This window comes from Tamandua tetradactyla, chromosome 7, assembly GCF_023851605.1.
Source record: "Tamandua tetradactyla isolate mTamTet1 chromosome 7, mTamTet1.pri, whole genome shotgun sequence".
Taxonomy (NCBI): Eukaryota; Metazoa; Chordata; class Mammalia; order Pilosa; family Myrmecophagidae; genus Tamandua; species Tamandua tetradactyla.
Genome location: NC_135333.1, coordinates 158807916 through 158822619, shown reverse-complemented (window position 1 = coordinate 158822619; position 14704 = coordinate 158807916). Strand labels below are relative to the sequence as shown.

At 34.1% G+C, this 14704-nt stretch overlaps 1 protein-coding gene across 7 annotated transcripts in view; it reads left to right on the top strand.

Moving 5' to 3' along the window:
* ATP2B1 (ATPase plasma membrane Ca2+ transporting 1) overlaps window positions 1-14417 on the top strand; it is a 114956-nt gene extending 100539 nt beyond the window's left edge. For 6 of the 7 annotated variants that reach the window (XM_077111581.1, XM_077111578.1, XM_077111577.1 and 3 more), the window contains exons 19-22: window positions 136-243; window positions 2065-2247; window positions 2623-2709; window positions 10640-14417. In XM_077111581.1, coding sequence (XP_076967696.1) covers window positions 136-243; window positions 2065-2247; window positions 2623-2709; window positions 10640-10951 — 690 coding nt within the window. In that variant the 3' untranslated portion in view covers window positions 10952-14417. The remainder of the gene's footprint in view (window positions 1-135; window positions 244-2064; window positions 2248-2622; window positions 2710-10639) is intronic. The other variant, XM_077111582.1, reaches the window with a different exon arrangement.
* Window positions 14418-14704: the final 287 nt, after the last annotated feature.

Here is a 14704-nt window from a genome sequence, read left to right as displayed (position 1 = left end):
CATTTACAAATATTGCAGTATACTTCATCAGAATAACAATTCAGATTGAGTTTTAAAAGATACTATTTAGGCATTTTTAAAAATACTAATTTTAAAACATAAAGGAATTAAATTTATTCTTATTTATTCCTCCAGATAATAATTGTTCAGTTTGGTGGAAAACCTTTCAGTTGTTCAGAACTTTCAGTAGAACAATGGCTCTGGTCAATATTCCTAGGAATGGGAACGTTACTGTGGGGCCAGGTAAAAATTTCATTATTTGTTTCTAAAGTGATTTTAAACAGTATTTCTAACATGTTTTCTTTAACCAGTTGTGTTAATTGATTCTAAGTATTTACCATTGTGGGTCAAAAAAGTGCATTCAAAGGATATGTTTTTTGAAATGTAATATTTATTCCAGTACATATTTTGAGCATGCCTGTACACATAAAAGAATATTTTCATCTCTTATGTAGTTTTTAATTTGTTTTTTAGAACAAATTTTACAACAGTTAATAAAAATGCATGTCCAGCTGATTAGGATGCCATCTGTATCTTATGTTCCATGAAATATTTTTAGTGTGAAAAAAAATCTTAAACTACTGCTAGAGAATATTTTCCAATAAAAATAATGGTATCTGGAAAAAATGGGCAACATTACATTTTAGATTATTTAGATTGAATGGCTTTAGGAGTATATATATAGATATATATGTTCATATATAAAGCATTATCTAAAAGGTGAGGTATAGGTAGCTGACTTGCAAATGCATGTCATTATTTTTTAAAGAGAAGTGATAATAGCAATACATGGTTCGTTTTAAGCTCATTACCATTACTGTAAACCTAGCTGATAGAGAATCTATAACATTTCCAAAAATAAGGTTATCATGTATTAACAGTGTATAACTCATGTGAACTAATTTATCATCATTCTGTAAACCATTCAGATCTAGGTTTTACTTAAATTTAGCTCAGTTTTTATATGCCTTTTATTTTTGTTTTTCTTAATTGTTTCTAGGTTTTGAGGTTTCTCTTCTTACTCATTTTGAGGACCTCATTATTAGAGATTTTCTTTTAAGTTGGAAATATACTTGATTCCACTTTGTATTTTGATTACCATTATATTTTGTAATGTTTCCTCATGGATAGATTAGAGCCCTACAACCTCCCCGCAAAATGTGGCTAACTTTAGGAAGAGCTAATTCCCCTGTCAATACAGCATACTTGACAGGCTCCAGTTTGTCTTTTTTGGTTGACATTGTCTATTGCTTTTAAGAGTGCCATGGTAGAAAGAGCATTGATTTTGGTGGTCCAGAGACTTAAGCTCGTTGTCATTCCATGGACTTGTCACTTCACATGACTCTGAGCCTTTCATTTCGGTAAAGTGGGGAGGTTTGGACTAGAAGTTCTCCAAGCACTTCTGCGTCTGGCTGAACTTCTTCCCCCTAATGACTCTCACTTCTGTAGGGAATGGCCATTATTACTTATAAACTAATACTTATTAAGATTTTGTATCATTTATGTTTTGTGGGGCAGCTGTTCCTATTTGGTGTCATTATCAATCAGTACTGATCCAGTTATAAATAGCTGCATTTCATAATAAGAAGTACATTTAGTAAACAAAACTATTTTTGGTGTAACTTTGAAGATTTTTCAGTTTTTGGTATGTGTTTTTCTCATTGAACTGTTACAACACTGACATGTGAACTCATTTTCCATCCAATAAGAACACCTGTGTTTTTCATTTTTTTAGAAGTAAATACAATTAATAATAGTTAAAGCAAATATGTCAATGGTTGTATAATTTACTGTCTTGTGTGTCCTTAATATGAAAACTTTAATCAGATTAATTTCCATTCAGGAAGACTTTTTACTCTTCAAACTTTAAATCATATGTGTAGCTAACGGAAGAATATTTTTTGTTCTGGGAAAGAAACCTTGACCGACAGGAGCTCACATACATACTTCATTGGTAAAGAGAGTTGGCAATGCTTGCAGCTTTTTAATCCCTTCTATATTAAAGTTGATCAGTTTAATTGCATTAATATGATTTATTTCAAAATTCTTCCCCCTATGTTATAGCTTATTTCAACAATTCCGACTAGCCGCTTAAAATTCCTTAAAGAAGCTGGTCATGGAACACAAAAGGAAGAAATACCTGAGGAGGAATTAGCAGAGGATGTTGAAGAGATTGATCACGCTGAAAGGGAATTGCGGCGTGGCCAGATCTTGTGGTTTAGAGGTCTGAACAGAATCCAAACGCAGGTATGGGACTGGTAGAGAGGTAGGAGAGGTGATGGGAACCAAGGGCTTTTTGACCTGGGGAGGAGGTTTGAATGTGCTCCTTAACTTCCTTTCTAGCCTTCCCAACCCACAAAACTTACTGAAAAATAGTACTGGTGACTGGAATGAGTGAAAGTTTTAACTGTTCATGAAAGACTGTGCCGATACTGCCCTAAGCTCCTTTTCTCCTAGCTTTTCCCCCCCGATCATCTCAAAATGCTACTCTTTGCCTATTTATCTGCTCTGTAAAAAGTGCCTTTTTCTTTACTTTTTATATGTTGATAGATGGAATGGTCCTTTCTCTTGTTCTCTCTCTCTCTTGCTGAGCAAGCTGTCACAATCTCTGATTCCTTGCAGATGGATGTAGTGAATGCTTTCCAGAGTGGAAGTTCCATTCAGGGGGCTCTAAGGCGGCAACCCTCCATCGCCAGCCAGCATCATGATGTAACAAATATTTCTACCCCTACACATGTAGTGTTTTCCTCTTCTACTGCTTCTACTACTGTGGGGTGTGAGTGTGTGTTCCTAAGTGCATGAAATTAACATTTCCTACTTCACACACCTAACGTTTCTCATTTTCTCCTTAATGTTTAAATTCATTGTTCAGGCTTTTCATAAAGCTTTCTTTTTGTAAAGTGGATTGAGACCTCAAAGTGTTGTCGTTGTTGTTGTTTTATTTCTTAGAGGGCTAGATAACAGGTGGAACAATTGAACCAAAGATCAAATATGAAATCTGTGAGCTTGTCTCTGTGCTAACACTCCTAGTTAATATGGGGAATAAAATTGTAGCTTAGAATTTGTGAAACTACTATAAATTTTTGAGTATATGCCTTTAAACATGTTCATACTGCATGATTGCCAGAAGCATGATTTGAAACTGATTTAATAGAGCAAGGAAATTGCATTTTTGAAGCTAAAAATGAATTTAGTATTTTGACTTTTATCTTGTTCAGTTGGAAAAGAAAGTTCGTAGCCAGAAGAAAAGTGCCATTTGCTTGCCTTCCTTAGCCTGAACTTCCCTTGCCTTGCTTTGAGCTTGCTTGTTTGTTTATTTTTGAGAGGGGGTTCCCTATATAAACTTGAAGGTTCTATGAAAATTACATGTTTTTGTTTTTTTCATTTTGTATAACCCATTTAATTTAAAATTGCAGACTAGATAAGAAATGCTCTGAAATCTTGTTTTCAAAAGAAGTAGAAAAATTGTACTATTAATTAATAATTGATATTATATGTCTGTAATCTCCATTAATTGCCTCGAATAACATTTTTCCAGGTTTTCAGAAAATGGCAAGCTCCCTAAAATTAGCCTTCTAATTATTTTATCCTGATCTGATTTTATGGTGGATTCTTGGTGTGTTGTGGGCACTAAAGATATGTAACATATCCACCCCACCTAAGGAATCTGCTGCAACACCTAAGGTTAACCTTGTCTTAGGCAGAGACCTATCCACATTTGGTCTCCAGTCAGTTAAGCATTGAGGAACTTTCAGAAGCTGGAGAGAGGATAATTGAGGGAGAAGCCAGGGCAGGCATCTGGGGCCAGTTTTGTTATTGGCTGTTTTCCCAGCGGCTGCAGCCATGCTGGTGCATCACAGGTGCCCAGTAACTGCCGACTGAATGGATAATCATTATTTTAACATTCTGCTCTAAACCAGTCTGTCCAGCTGAGGCCTGAGATGATAGCCTCATGGCTTCTTTCTATGAACCTCAACACTGACGTAATTTTATTTTCAGTCCTTTCCTCAAAAGGAAAAAAAAAGCATCTTTTAAATGCTTTATGAAGCTTAGATGTGAGAGTGGGGCAAGGGGCGTGATGGGCTGCAAAACCGGACTGGGGCTGTTTGGGGAAAGGCATCAGTGTGGAGTCTCAGGCGAGATTAAAAAAAAAAAATGGAACATTTATTCAATGCCTACTTGTTCATTGTTTGCTTAAATAATTTTTAGAAGCCCTTCTGGAGGTCAGAGGAGGTAACATACTTTGTAATGAATAACTTTCACAAGGCTTTAGTTTTCAGAGTTTAGTTATTTCATTTGATATTTTTAACAATGTTGCTAAAGAAGTAGAACAAGAACTGTCCCCATTTTACAGATGTGAAAACTGATTTCAAGTTTAAATGACTTGCCCATAGTCACGTGGTTAATAAGTAGAGGCAGCATGATATAGTGTAAGAATAGACAAGTGCTCTAAGGAAAAACTGACCCTGTGATACTAAATAGGATATTAAATTTACAAACATATATGTATCTTTATAAAGATAATTTGATAATACCGGCTTGAATGAGATGGCAAAGGTAAGTTAAATTGCCTGGCCTTATGCCTGGTACAGTACATGTCAGTTGCCTCCCCTTTATCTGTGGATTTTACACTAAACCAGGATCTCTGGGGCTTCCTACCACCTAGCCCTTCACCCCCCACTGTTGGTATTTCTTCGACTCTGTTCCACAAACATTTATGGACTGCCTATAATATGCCAAGGCTGTGCTAGAACCTCTAGAACCTGCGGTCTACTGAGGGAAGCAAACAAGTAATTGGAAAATTCTGTATCTTAAGAACTATGAAGCACAGAATATTCTAATAGGGGTTAGTCCTTTACCCACGTGGGAAGTCAAGGAAAATTTCCTAAAGGAAATAACTCCTGAGATATTTCTTGATGGAATTTGTCAGTTGAGGAAAGTATGCAGTGCATGCTAGGCCTTGGTGATATAGTTTAGTACTAAAAGAGTAATAAAATGTCAGGAGTTGATGGGGCTGGAGGGAAGGGAAGGTCTGTTCATCAACATGCCAAGGAGCCAAAGTAAGACAGCCTTTAAGTCCCCTCCTTACCTTGAAATTGTTAATTTCAAAAACTTCAATCATACATACAAGTTGGAAGATTCATATATGAATACTCTTCACCTAGGTTTACCACTTACTAACATTTTGTGACTAACATTTTATGACAGCTGCTTTATCTCCATCTATATCCAAATATTAATACATACCTTTTTTTTTGCCGAACCATTTGAAAATAAGTGGCAGATGTTATATTGGACCCCTAAATACTTCAGTATGTACATTCTAAGAATAAGAAGTCTCCTGTGTAACCATACCATATTATCACCTCTAAGGAATTTAACTCTGATACCATAATATGTGATATATATAGTTCATATTCATATTTCTCCCTTAGCCATCAAAATATCCTTTGTGCTTTATAGATTTTTTTTATTGTTTCCTCATGATTAGTTTCGATGGGGTTGTCTCACAGATGATGTATATTCTATTCATTTGTATTTCAGCAACATTTTAAATAATTGACTCATTCTTCTTCCTTTGAGGATTATCACATTTAGCCGTAGGTATATTTACTGTATTCCTTAGCCTAATTATGTTCTCAGTCTTAAAGATCAGTCACAGACTCTGTTTTAAAGATTCACATGCACTTCTCCCAAGGCTGTTTTCTGGTGCCCAGGTATGTATGAAACCTTGTGGTTCTGAGCCTTTGTGGCAGATGCTGATGGAAAGGTAAGTTTAAGTTAGACTGACACCAGCCAAAGATCTTTTGCCCTGGCTAGCTAGCACTACATTCCTGAGGCAAACTTGAGAGTGGCAGAGGAAGATTTGTAGTAGTTTTCTTCATCAAGTTGTTTACTTCTTTATTCTGGGCTCTTGGAACATAAAGAGGCATCCAGGGACTGAGTTATATCTTATATGTTAGGTAGTTACTATTATATGCTAACAGTTACAAAAATTATATTGCCATTATAATTTTCTTTCAATTTTGCTGGTGAAACATTCTCTTAGATGATACAGAACATCAGCCAATATGTAGGATTAATAAGCAGTGGTAATATGTTTAATGAAAGGTTTTATTTCTGCTCTGTGTTCCTTCCTTAATATAGAATAGTCTTAGAAATGTCAGTGGGTTTCAGACTTCTTTGAACTCTTACTGGAGTCCCTGTTAAATGGAAAAAAATAATGATCCATTTCAGCTTTGTTGATTACTAGGCTTGAAGCAACTCTGGGGACATCTTTTTCCTCTTCATTTATTAGTCAGAACTTTACTATTAAAGATATCCACAGAATACATTCTGTGGTTTTTCTTTGTTTATAAGACATATCTTTCTTATATTGGTCTCTGCCCTTAGTAAATTATTTTGTTGAGTCAATAGCTAAGCTTTCCTAGAAAGGATAAATCGAAAGAAAGCTTTGTCTTTTAAGTGAGGACTCAGCAAACTACAGCCCGTTGGCCAAATGTGGCCCACCATTTGTTTTTGAAAATAAAGTTTTGTTAGAATATAGTTCATGCATTTAAGTGTTGTCTGTTGCATTTTTCACATTTCAAAGGCAGAATTTTGTTGTGACAGAGACCATATGTCTCAGAAAACCTAGAACACTTACTGTCTAGCTCTTTACAGAAAACATTTGCCAATCATTCCATTTCTCTGCATTGAGAAAATTAAATGTAAAATTCCCAACTTTGGAAAGCATTCTAGAATTTTCTTTTTGCAAAATACCTTTTTCTTTACCGTTATAATTCCTTTAGTTTGTGCATGTAGTAAAAGTGATGATTACTATAAATTTCGGAAATAGGCAATCTGTTCTATCTGTTCTGTAAGTACAGATAAGTCAACTAGTGATGAAATAATTTAGAATGTTAGAGCTTTCTCCTTTCATATCACATTTTGGGCAATTAATTATAATTTTCTGCTATAAAACTTAGGAGTGTATTTTAGGAAAAATGAGTGGGTTTGCATAGCACATTACCTGGTTTTGATTTGTTTCTTAAATTTAATGCATTGCTTACTTGAATAACCATTTGCAGAATTTTTAAAAATTACTTTGTGATTATGATCATTACTTTTTTGATAACCATATATTCTTTGTGTAATATTTTCCTCTAAGTTCTTTTTTTTTTTGTATGCTGTATGGCAGGGGTCACATTTCATTGTTTTTCCATGTGAGTGTCCCATTATTGCAGCACCATTTGTTGAAAAAAAATTTTTTTTCTTTTTGGACGTGTGTGGGCAGGAAATTGAACCAGGTCTCCCACATGGCCGGCAAGAATTGTACCACTGAACTACCCTTGCACAACCCTTTCCTCTAGGATTTTTGTATTGAAAAATTAAACTTTAAAATTTTTCTTGACATAGGAATTATTATTTTTCCTAATTATAATGATTTTAGGAGTTATAACTAGGTTTGTATATAGTGGTTTTTGATAGCTGTTAAAGGAATAGAATTAAAAGACTGGATAAAATAAACAGTAAGTCTTGGATTATCAAGAATGGGTAGAGAGAATTACCCACTTATGTTTCTTTGTTACAGTCTCCTACTTATCTAAAGTTATTCTGAATACAATTATTCTTTTCTTCAGAGTTACTACTGTACATGAGAATGTCACTGGAGAAGGTAATTAATATCAGAAGGAGCGTAAGCTAAACTCAGTGTTGTACCTAATTCAGGATGCTTTCTTCTTTCTATTTGTCTGAGTAGAAAGCAAAATAATCTGGTTCGTGACACCTGGTTAATCTAAACTTTATTGTATGAACCTAATATGAGAACTGTTCTTTGAAAGTTGTATTGCTTTGGAGCATTACTGAACCATCCCATTTCTGTGCTGATTACTGACCACCAGGCAAAATGTGCCTAAAGAAGAGGAATCAGAGGAAGGAAGTGTTAACTTTAACCTTATGAAACATTGGTTACCTATAAAGTAAATGTCCATATGTCCTCTTCTTTTATCAATTTCCAAGGAACCTGGAATTAGGAGTCCAGAAACCTTGGTTTTGACCCTCTTGGTTTAAGTAGTGACCTTAACAAATCAGACGCACATTCTCTCTGTTGCTCCGTTTGATGATACATCAGGTGGTTAGAATACAGTATCTCTAATGTCTTTTCAAGTTCTGGAGTTCTGGAATAATTTAACATAAATTATTTCTGATAGGAAAAATTCTTACCAGTATTGAAAATTTTTGTCAAAAAGAAGTTTTAGTCTGATTTCACCAGCCACTGGTGTGTATGTGCACACATTTACCAACCTTGCCTTCTCACTTTTTACATGCTACCCTTAGAGCTTTGCTAACTCCCAGATCTGTAACTTGAACTCTGGATGTTTTCACTCGGACTTTCCACAGCTAGCCCAATTTAACAAGTTCCAAAAAATGCGTTTTTCACCACTTCCTTCCACCCAGACTGATACAAAAAAAACAAAGAAAAACCAGCAGCAAACTTAACAGTTTCTATAGCTCCAATAACAGCACCCCTAGCAACTCAGTCAGGCATGCGACAGCTTAAGGGTCATGTTCACAACACTCATCACTCTTCAAGTTTGCTGGCTGGTCTGCTTATTAAATCTTTCTCTAGTTTGCTTTCTCCATTCCTACTGGCCACTGACAAACAAGTATTTTTGAGGTTATTTTTATTCTTTTTAAGACTAAATAAATGTTAGGGCAGTCAGGATACTTGCTAAATGTCCACATGTGTAAAATGTGAATTACAGGAGGACTTTACAATAAAACACTCCTGTAATGATTATAACAATATATTTAGCAAGCATTGTTTACATACCACATATAAAACACTTTACATCTCTGTAAAGGGGTAATAAAAGTAATAAAACAAATTAAAAATGAAATGTGCTTGCTGCTATTCGTCTGTCAAATTAAGGAACTTAGGTATAAACACATGAATAGGGTATTATGAAATAGCATATGATAAAGTTGCGAGGTAATGTAGAGTAGATGCTTGCTGCTCAAAGTGTGGTTTGTGGACCAGCAGTGTCAGCAGCATCTTGGAGCTGGTTAGAAATGCAGGGTCTCAAGACTCAACAGAATCAGCGTTTGCATTTTTTAGCAAGATCCGCAGGTGATTTTTACATGTTTTGAAGTTTGAGAAGCCCTGGTATTGATGATACATACCCAGCACTTGTGAGCCAACACTGTTCAGACTCTGTGCCCATATAACTAAAGTTCCTAATGACCCCGCAAGGCAGGTACCATTGTTATTTTCCCATTTTGCTGTTGAGAAAATTTGAAAGGTTTAGTTTATCCAAGATTCCTCAGCTATTAAGTGGCAGAGCTGGAAATCACCCCTAAATTCTGTGATGGCTCTGTGCTCTTTCTCGGTATATAATAGCCAAAAAAAGCATGGACAGAAGCAGCCTGTGGACAGGGCTTGATAAGTAAGGAAGACATCTTTGAAGGAGAGATGAATTTTTAGTCAGAAATGGGATTATAGCCCAAAAGTCTGCCTTATGTATTTAAAAAAAAATGCATTCAGATGTCCATAAATTTGTAGAAATTTATAATTGTTCTATGAGATGATTTTCATGACTACATGTTTTTTCTTGAATTCCCGTTACATCTCTTACATTATGAATAAATGATATTTTCATTATTAAACAAGATTTATTAGAATCAAAGCAAAAGCAAATGCTGTTTGATCTATAGTGGGTGCTCAGTTATTTAAATCTATCTTTTTTTAAGTCTTTGCTGGTTGAGTGAGACCTAATATTGGTATATACAGTAATATTTTTTAGTTTGATTGCACATTAACCTATTTTCATCCATACAGTAGACTTCCAGGAAGGAAGGTGATAGGGATTGTGTTGAGCTAAGTGTTTAGAGGTGAAAATATCAGAAAATTTTTTATCTTCTTGGAAAATGTTTCACAGAAAAATCTCAGGGATTTTTTTTCTGTTTTTGTTTTTTTAATAATATTCTTCCCAGTAATCTATAGTATGTAAATTGATTTAAGTTTAATCTCTTTATTATAGCGAAAATCACTAACATTTTATAGACAAATGGCATATACTCAAATATTTATAGCTGTTTAATGGCATTTTATAGATATTTATTTGGGTTTTGTCTTTATTTTTTAATTAAGGGACTAGTGGGGTAGATGTCAATTCATTGTGGCATTCAGCTTATATTTGCTTGGCTTTTTCATAGTTGGTGACACCCTAATTCCTAGCATGATAAGTAGTAACCCTTTGTGCTTGACTTTAACTTTTTTTAATTGTTTTTAAAATTACATTCTTTTTTTTTTAAATCAGCAAAGCTTGTGTATGGTTAAGTTTTTGTTTTGTTTTGTTTTCTGTAAGAAAAAAATCCTATAAAATGGCTATTAAATTTTTAGCCAATGACAATGAGGTTTTCTTAGTATTACTTTGAATTCTGTACCTCTTAATTCTTAGAGTATGTGGTTTTGTTGTTCTGTAGTGTCCTACTAAAATATTCATTTTTTTACAGTGTATTGCAAGTTCCACTGCATTACATGCAAATATGATTCACTCATACCTAGCTGTTTGTGGATTCAAACTCATAAGTAATCCATTTTTAAGTTAACGTTAATAGTGTACTGACATCTTTCTGTGTTTTCTGATATTTGCAGATTCGAGTGGTGAATGCATTTCGTAGTTCTTTATATGAAGGGTTAGAAAAACCGGAATCAAGAAGTTCAATTCACAACTTTATGACACATCCTGAGTTTAGGATAGAAGATTCAGAGCCTCATATCCCCCTTATTGATGACACTGATGCTGAAGATGATGCTCCTACAAAACGTAACTCCAGTCCTCCACCCTCTCCCAACAAAAATAACAATGCTGTTGACAGCGGAATTCACCTTACAATAGAAATGAACAAGTCTGCTACCTCTTCATCCCCAGGAAGCCCACTACATAGTTTGGAAACATCACTCTGATTGTAAGCTGAATGTTAACACTCTAGCTGCATTGTAAAGAAACAAATTGAAACTGGGTCTTTTCACATATTGTGACGGACAAGATAGTATTCTTGTCTGTGGACTTCAACAGAAGACACACTTGTACGAATGTAGATTTATTTTTTTAAAAAAAAAGCAAAGCTTTCTGCCAGACTGAGGGTGCTTTTTGGGGGGTGGGAGAAATGAACTGACAGATAAACAGTAACTCAGCGTAAGTGACCTGTGGATCATCAGTAGTACCTAAGAATGGTCCTGAACAGTGTATTAGTGGAGCTTTAGTTTATCTCAATCCATGATGGGAGTGAGGGAGGAGTAAAGCTGGACAAGACAAAAGAGCCCTGGATCATTGAATTGATTAATTTCTGCTGTTGGCTGTTAATAATTTGGATTATTTATGTTTATAAATGATACAGATCTGTTTACAAGGTTTGTAGATACTTTTTTTGTTCCTGTTCATAGATGGGAAGCTTCCTTATAACTGATGCAGAGTAAAATTAGTCCTTCAAATACTGCTGTATTTTCAGGAAAAAAAAGGGGTGTTTCTATTGAAACTGTACTAAATTTTTGCCTACAATTTACCTTGTTAAATATTGTAGATAAATTGCTAATACTAATAGCCAAATAGATAACACTAATGCTTTGTTTAAATAAAAAAAACAAAAACAAAACATAACAAAAAAATATGAGCAGTGGTGTTCTAATGAAGTTATGGCATCTGTCCTAATTAGTTTCTTAAATACATTTACTACTTAATGGTTTTGAAACAACTGTTTAATTTTTAAAAATTTTGAAAAACTTGCTAATAACCTTTTGTTCAGAATTTAGTAGATTGTTTAATGCGGGACATCAACTACATAATGAAAGATGCTTGAAATGCTTTTGTTATTTCAGGCAAATCAAATTAAATCAAGCTACAAGAGAACCTTAGTCCTTTTTGTTTTTGTCTAAACATGTTAGTTCAGTGATGTCTTGGTGAACTGTGAGTGAACTGTGTTGATTTTTCTAATAAATCCTTAGAAACCTTCATACAGCATGAGGGCTGTTGGCATTTTGAAAAAGGTTAATAAGTCAAGCATACATGTTTTCCTTTTGCTTTCAAAACTTGTTTGTAAACATCAATGTGCCCTTTTATTAAATAAATACACAGCAATGTTTTTTTTAAAGAAATTCCAGCTTCTTTACTTAGTTCTGCATATGTGGTACATCAGTCTGTCTCTTTAAGCACAACTGGAATAAATTTCAAGATGGTAACAGCCCTGTGAAGTACCACTTTAATTACTTAGTGGTAATCTAATAGAATCAGGTTAAGAAAATTATTGGAATTTCACCATTTGACATGTTAATCATAGAATTAGGTTTGTCTAAAATAGTCTCAGTTTAAAAAAAGTTAATTATCATCATTGTCTTTGGTACGTTTGTTTTTATTAAGTGGCCAAATAACAGATTAGATCATTGAGATTTTAAGAAAAGATGGAAAAGTTCCTAAAAAGACATATTTAGATTTAATAAATTAACCGTATACTGGAATGCCCATCTCTCAGCCAATTGGGTTCTTTAGCTCTATAATTCTTTCTTTTGTCTACCTTTTTTTGCTTCTGTCTTTTTACCCTTTAGGAACTGCCTTGTGTTAGGGACCAGGCTTCACCGGATATTCAATCCTCAGGCTGACATAAAGTTTACGAGGACTACTACAACATCTGAAAGTGCTGACCCAGCAAAGAAACATTTAGTTGATGGTGCTTGATATTTTTGGTGGGTGGGGGGAAATCTTTTTCTCACCATCAGTTCTTTGCAGTGTTCCTCTGCAAGTCTTAGAAACATTGGCTCTGTCAGCATTTGTAAACTGTACATTTATTCATCAGGTATTTATAGTGAATCATACTGTAAAAAGAGGTAGCATGATATGCTGGAAAGCATACTAGACTAGGAATCAAGATTTGGTTTCTAGTTCTGGTTTTGCCATTAACTTGCTGCATGACCTTGGGAAAATCATTTACCCTGATTGAGGGTGGTGGACCTAGACTGTCTTGAAGAACCCTTTCAACTCTAGAAATTAACCCTATCAACGGAGAGCCTACAAGGCATAGGGAATAGAGCAAAGGGAAATGTTTTCAGCTTTATTTTTTATTTTGGTTATGCTTAAATATGAATGTAATTACCAGAAGATTTAGAAGTGCATGTGCTTTGGGGGATTTGTATTGAGCTTTTACAGTATTCATTTTTCAACTCAAGGCAATGGCTTTTTACACCAACTCGAATCCATAAACGGGTCTTATGGCATCCATGAAGTAGTAGCAAGACATGCTTAGTTGTGTATTTCTCTTTTTGAGACACTGTAATTTCTACCAGAAATTTCCAGAGCATTATGTAAGTAGAAAAAATGAAAGCAAGCTGTTAAAGATCGTGGGTCCCATTATATAGTATGTATCGCTGAAATCAGCATCTGTAACTCAATCACTTTTTCTCTTTTATCCTCTAACCAAAAAATTGTTTAATTTTGCACCCCAAATGTTTTTAATCTTTGTATATTTTTTAAAAATCCTTTTCTCCTCATCATTGCCTTTTCTGTGGTTGTAAATAGACTTACTTGCACTTTGAAGATGAGTTATTCCTTGTCATCTTACAAATATGTGATATGGTAATTTTCATAACAGATGTCAGTTTTGAACCAAGAAATGGTGATTTGTTTATAAGAAAAAAAAACTGGCTTCATTTCTGTGAAATTGCTCTTTGAAAATTTCTTTTTACACGTGTAAGCCAACTGAGATACCGTGATGGTGTTGATTCCTTTAAATGATGCTTACCATCTATTTTAGCCACTGAGCCTTTTATTATTTGTCTATTTGTAAAGTTTATTTGTCTTAACTCATTTAATAAATATACTGTTTATCTGTTTCTGAATGGGGACTGAACTTTTTGAATATTGAAATTTATTTGATCATATTTTGAAATTACATTTTTCTACTTGGAATTTTTAAAACCTAATTGATGAAAATTCTATAATGTACTTGAAATGGTATGGTTGTGTTACAGTGAATCAGTGTTCTAACATGCATGGTCTTGCCTCTAAAATGAAAATTGGAACATTCTCCTTCCTACTATCCTGCTCACCATTTTCAACCCTTTTAGCACAATAATCATTTCTGCAGCCCATGGGAGTATAATGTTTTGGTTTTAGAACAGATAAGTATTTTACATTACCTGTAAGAGCGTATCTTTTCATTAAATAATCCAAACTTGTCAATAGCAGTTATCTGAACTCTATGGTAAAAAATTAATAAAATTACCCTGTTGGTTTATTATAATAAATTATTAATTTAAAGTAGCAACTTGTTGAAAAACTGATTAAACATTAAAGGATTATGAATGTCATATTTTTAGTAGTATAAATTATTAAGTTATTATTAGTAAATTATTGATTATATGTGAGTACCATATTTATGACCTTAAAGCTATTTTCCATTTTGTCAAATTGAGTTTTATATCTGTATTATGTATTGAAGTTATGAATTAAGTTCCCTTTGTAAAGTTAACTGAATAAGAAAAGGGAGTTTCTCTAAATCTTTGCTTGTTGATCTTTTCCCTTCACATCTTCAGAGAACTTTTGTCATATTGCAGCTGCCTTCTTTAACTTAATCTCTGCTGCTCTTGAGACTCTTATGCTCAAATCCCATGCAATTTTTTTTATTTTTTAAATTACTATTACATCCTTTGTAGACCAGAAAAAAAATG